The sequence below is a fragment of the Cannabis sativa genome, chromosome 5 (genome assembly GCF_029168945.1).
Source record: "Cannabis sativa cultivar Pink pepper isolate KNU-18-1 chromosome 5, ASM2916894v1, whole genome shotgun sequence".
Lineage (NCBI taxonomy): Eukaryota > Viridiplantae > Streptophyta > Magnoliopsida > Rosales > Cannabaceae > Cannabis > Cannabis sativa.
In genome coordinates, this window is record NC_083605.1 from 32,484,505 (window position 1) to 32,490,401 (window position 5,897).

General features: G+C 34.8%; 1 protein-coding gene across 1 annotated transcript; it reads right to left on the bottom strand.

Moving 5' to 3' along the window:
- Positions 1 to 2,835: 2,835 nt before the first annotated feature.
- Positions 2,836 to 4,862, bottom strand: LOC115717744 (uncharacterized). The gene is made up of 4 exons (XM_030646723.2): positions 4,295 to 4,862; positions 4,058 to 4,225; positions 3,597 to 4,002; positions 2,836 to 3,481 (listed from the first exon to the last, which is right to left on the bottom strand). Exons 1-4 carry the CDS (start codon positions 4,860 to 4,862, stop codon positions 2,836 to 2,838), a joined length of 1,788 nt encoding a protein of 595 aa, XP_030502583.2.
- Between the last annotated feature and the right edge of the window lie 1,035 nt (positions 4,863 to 5,897).

A 5,897-nucleotide genomic window follows, 5' to 3' on the forward strand; every position in this document is an offset into this window, starting at 1 on the left:
AGTGCTAAATTCTTGATCTACTTATTGGAAGCTCAGTTATATAGACCTATGGTCCCCGCACTAGTTGAGATAATATTGCTTGTAAGACTCGTATAATTAGTTTTGATTAATCAATTATAATTCTCAAATTAGACTATGTCTATTTGTGAATTTTTTCACTAAGTAAGGGCGAAATTGTAAAGAAAGAGTTTTAGGGGCATATTTGTTAATTATGATACTTTGTATGGTTCAATTAATAAATATGATAAATGATAATATTATTTAATAATTATTTATAGTTATTAAATAGATAGAATTGGCATTTAAATGGTTGAATTAGAAAATTGGCGTTTTTGAGAAAATCAGATGCAGAAAAGATAAAACTGCAAAATTGCAAAAAGTGAGGCCCAAATCCACTATGCATGGCCGACCACTTTTGTAGGCAATTTAAACTGATATTTCATTATTTTAATGCCAAATAATTCAAACCTAACCCTAGTGGAATGCTATAAATAGATAGTGAAGGCTTTAGAAAAATTATACTTTTCTTCTGACACTTCTGAATCAGAAAACCTGAGCCTTTCTCTCTCTACCTTGGCCGCCACCCTCTCTCTCTCTTCTTCCTTAGAATTTCGAAATTACCTTAGTGATTAGAGTAGTGCCCACACACAGCAAGCAATTCCTCAATCATAGTGAGGAAGATCGTGAAGAAAGACCATCAGCAAAGGAGTTTCAGCATCAAGGATTCAGAGAAAGAGATCCCGATTCAAATCTTGATAATACTCTACTACAGAAAGGATACAAGGGTTAGAGATCTGAACGGAAGGAGTCATTTAATTCCGCTGCACCCAATGTAAGGTTTCTTAAACTTTATACGTGTTTATTTCATCGTTTTAGAAAGTTCATATTTAGGGTGTTAATCAACATACTTGTGAGTAGATCTAAGATCCTGGTAAAATAATTTCCAACACATACTTTGTGATGGAATTTATTTTACCAGGATCTTTGATCTACTCACAAGTATGTTGTTTAAACACGCTAAATATGAACTTTCTAAAACGATAAATTAAACACATATAAAGTTAAGAAAACCTTACATTGATGCAGCGGAATTAATGTCTCCTTCCACTCAGATCTCTAACCCTTGTGTCCTTTCTGTAGCAGAGTATAATCAAGATCTGAGCCCGAATGTTCTTCTTCTTCAAGTTTGATCCTTCACAGTCTTCCAATCTATGATTGAGTTACTGCTTGCTGTGTGTGGGCACTTACTCTTTCAGTAGGGTCGAAATTGATGAAGGGAAAAGAGAAGAGAGGGTTTCGGCCAGGTATAGAAAGTGGGGAAGGCTCAGTTTTTCTGAAGAGAGAAATTTCTTTCAGAAGATGATATGAAAACTTGTGATTTGACTGAGCCATCACTTTCTATTTATAGGCAACTACTAGGTTTAGGTTAGGAATTATTTGGCATTAAAATAATGAAAATATTAATTTGAAAAACCTCAATTAGTGGCCGGCCATGGTGTTGTAGTGGGCCCCACTTGATTTTGCAGTTTTATCAAATTTTATTTCTATTTTCTCAAAAACGCCAATTTTCCAATTCTAACCTTTTAAATGCCAAAACTAATTATTTAATAACTAAAATAGATTATTAAATAATATTGTCATTTAATTTAATTATTAATTAGACATATAAAGTCCATTAATAAATAAATAAACCTAGAAACTCTTTTCTTTACAATTTCACCCCTGCTTAGTGAAAATTCATAAAATTAGACATAGTCTAACTTTAGAATTATAATTGATTAATCACGAATCAATTAATGAGTCTTACAAGAAGAATGTTCTCAACTAGAATGGGGACCATGGATCTATATGCTGAGCTTCCAATAAGTGAACCAAATTTACCAAGTAAATTCCTACTTATTAATTCTTCGTTGAATCCACTCTTAGAACTTAGAATTGCACTCTCAGACTTATATAGAGCATATTATATGTTTCACGATATCAATATGCTATCTCATTTAACCATTGTTATAATCTTATTGTGATTTAAAGATCCTCTATATAGATAATCTACATCGAGATGGGATTTCTTTACCGTTCTCACCCCTCAATGTATTTTGCCCCTTAAAACACTTAGCTACCTGTAAATGGTGTTTAGTGATCTAATGATTAGTCAGTTAAACAAGAGCTCATCCATTTACTTCTATTTGCTAAGCTCGAAGGGAATCATCACTTTACTTCTATACACCATTAGAAGCTATAGATTCCATATTTATGTTCAGCACTCCCACTCAATCATACTATCATGTTCCCAAAATATATGTATCACCCTGACCTAAAAGTAAGCTTAACTAATAAATCAAAGAACATGAATAGCACTCCTGAGTTGAGCCTAAGCATATCAGGATTTAGATTCTTTTAATCTTAAGATCAACTACTAATATTGACTTGGAAAGATATATAACGGTAAGTTTGTAATATCTTAACTTATTTACAATATCGGTCCAGTCCAATGTATACTCCATACATTCGAAACTAGTATACTTTACTAATGTCCTGGAAAGAACATAACACTTACTCCAAGTGTAAGTACACATCATCGCTGATTATCACATTAGTGTAAATCCAATAACACTGATGAAACAGGGACCAATTCTTTTGATTCATATGATCACAAACACATTCCACTGTGTTGACGATACTGTAATTGTGAATAAACATATGATTTGGATTTAACTGATTCTGTGTGTAAATGTAATAAACATATTTAAACCATTAGCATGTATAATTCATGCAAACATCAATCACTTCAAAATTTCTTATATTGATAACTAATCAGATTGTAAAGATTTTTATTTAGGGCATAAAACCCAACACTTTGTTCTCAGCTCTCCTCTTTTTCATGATAGCATGAAAATAGCTTGTGTTTTCATCACCAAGCTTTAACCAACAAGCTTTAGAGTTTTGATGCAAATAGCTAAAGTACTGTTTTTGGGCATCTTGGTAGTTCGCACGACTCATTTTTTCAGTTAAAACAGCTGAATGACATTTCGGGTTGATGGCCAAGGCTTCTTGAGCTTCGATAAATTTGTCTCGGGCTTCATTGTACTGACCTGTGATATCCTCTTTCTTCTTAACATAGCAGGTTTTCAGTATGTGTTTCACCCTATACAGTTGCTGGTGTAACGAATGCAGATCTGTGACCATGTGCTTCTTCCAAGTAGAGACAACATTATCTCTGAAATCCTCTTTAAACACCCAATGATTGCAAAACCGGAAAGGTTTGGTCCCACGGTTACCAACCTTGACGTGTTTGATTAGGCAGTAACTGTGATCCAAGAGGGCCCCCCATCTGAAGTTGGCTTCTGTATTCGGGAAGTGATCTAACCAACTTTCATTAGTGAAAACTCTATCCAACTTTGAGTACACTCGACTGCCCTCCTCGTGGTTATTAGACCAAGTAAAAAAGGAGCCAGAAGTCTTCAACTCTTCAACCTGACCCCTAGCAAGCCAGGTTTGACTATCCTAGATTTCAAGGCCTCTAATTTTCCTACCCCCACTTCTATCTTTGTAGGCCTCTAATTTCCCTACCCCCACTTCTATCTTTGTATGCAAACATGGCATTGAAGTCTCCAAGTATAATCCAAGGAGCATTTAGGTGCCCAATGCTAGTAAGCTTATTCCAAAGATCCTTCCTCTCGTTTAATGAATTACTTCCATAGACCGCAATGAGAAAAAACTCCTCCTTGTAACCCACCATTTTGAGTTTACAATGGATGAGTTGCCTATCTTCCATCAAAATATCCACTTTAACAAGCTTGTCAATCCAAATCAACAAAATTCTAAACGAAATCTCTTGACTGGAATGGATCTTCCAATTCGGATTATTAGACATAAGTTTGCTAACTCTATCATGATGGATCTTAGTCTCAAAAAGAGCCCCAAAACCCACCTTATTTATCTTACAATGTTCAAACACCTCACGCTGCTTCTCAGCATTATTCAGCCTCCTAACATTCCAGCCTAATAGATTGAAACTATCCATTAGAAAGGTGTCTAAGATCAGTAGCCAACATACCCTCTGCATCCTCTAAAGCCTCATAGTCATTGCTTGTGATTGCTTCTTGTTGCGGCCTAATGACAGACTTTGCACCTTTTCTTTTAGGAGTCACCCATTGCTCATTTCTGGTTTGTATAACAGTATTTTTCACGGCCCCTGTACCCTCAGAAATGACTCCCCGTTCCACTTTACTATCAACAGTAGGTAGAGCAATATTATTGACAGGTATAGCAGTGTTTTAAAGTTCAGTATCACCCTTTTCAGATTCCTTGGCACCATTCACTTTCTCTGTTGGAATCCCCTTGCTTCTAGCATCCTGTTCAACATCAGTTATCTTATTCCCTTGCTGTTTTTTCTTCCACACAGTCGGCTTCCCTTTGTTACAGTTGGAAATTGAGTGTCCAAGCATATCGCAAGCCGTACACTTGGTAGGCAGCCACTCATATTCAACAGGTTGTTCCATTAGTTGCTTCTTCTCATTTACATAAGCAATAGTTCTCAGAGGTTCTTCCTTAATCTCAACATCCACTAACACCCTAGCGTACTTGATCATAGACCGCTCAAGAGTAACCTTGTCAGCCATAATCGACTTTCCTATCGTGCTAACAAGTGCACTCAAGTTCTTCTTCCCCCAATATTGGAGTCCCAAGCCATTTAATCTCACCCACACAAGGACCGATTTGACCATCCGGGCTGTCTCCATATCCTCGGACCAAGGCCTTAGAATCACAGGTTTCTTATCGAATTGAATTACTCCGGTTTTAAGAATAATGTTCCTAGTAACCCCATCCTTGAAACTAACAAGAGTGAACCCTGAGTGCATTCTCACTATCCTTTCCACTCCCAAATTCCCCCAAATTCTCTTGATAAATCCTTCAAACACTCTAAAAGGAGGATTTGCCCCTAAAACGATGCATATAATCGACGTCTCCAGTATGATGCTTCTAATTCAGCTTCATCCAAATCTAAATTTGCAACCACCTGATCCCCAATTTTAGATGGTTCAGTAAAAGTAAGTTGGGAAGAAGAGGTTTTCACCTGATTCAGATTGAATTTAGTCCAAGTAAATTGTGCCGATGCCTGAAAGTCCATCGCCTCCGCATCGTCCGCCCAAGTTTTCGATTTAGGAGTCGACTTTACCGCTTCTGCAACTACTTCCTTCTCCGGTTCCAGTTCATCACACGGGTCTAGGAAAACCTCTGTAGCTTCATCTTGGATTGAGGGCAGCTCAAGGCTCGCTCTCGCGACATTGACGTTGGCAGCACAAGGCTTCGATGTACCTTTCCTCTTCTTCACCATGGGAAGAGGAGCAGAGCATCACACGGCTGCTAATTTTTTCTTCTTATTATTATTATATATATGTAACGTATTTGTTAAATATTTAATTGTTTATAAATTATAAGTTAGAAAAATAATATTTTATATCATTTTACTTATCAAATATTTATAAATAGTATTTTAAATATTTAAATAACCTAGATATTTTTGTAGAAATTTGAAAAAGTCTTAATTTGAGATATTTTCACATATAATTAGGATAATTATTATTTTTTTATTATTTTATTCCTAAAATAATAATTGCCTAACCATATCTATTTTAAAATTGGTTTATTTTATTATTTTAATTTTATTAAATTATAAGATTAGAATATGATATTGAAAATATCTATGTGATTATTTTCAAATCATTTATCTTATTAGATATTTAATTTAATTTGATAAAATAATTCAAATAAATCTAGATATTTTAAATTAGTTTTATTTTTGAATTTTAAATTTTGATAAGATATTTAAGGTTGTTTCTAACAACCCTAAATTTTCAAAATTTAGTTGGTTAGTTTAAATAATAATTTAATTA

Bases quoted from the DNA above. Each gene is read 5' to 3' on its own strand.
- LOC115717744 (XM_030646723.2), bottom strand. From the start codon at position 4,862: ATGCACTCAGGGTTCACTCTTGTTAGTTTCAAGGATGGGGTTACTAGG. The intron at 4,226-4,294 runs GTGATACTGAAC...TTGATAGTAAAG, and splicing joins TGCCAAGGAATCTGAAAAGG to TGGAACGGGGAGTCATTTCT. The intron at 3,482-3,596 runs GTTTGCATACAA...CTGGCTTGCTAG, and splicing joins CTTGGAGACTTCAATGCCAT to GGGTCAGGTTGAAGAGTTGA.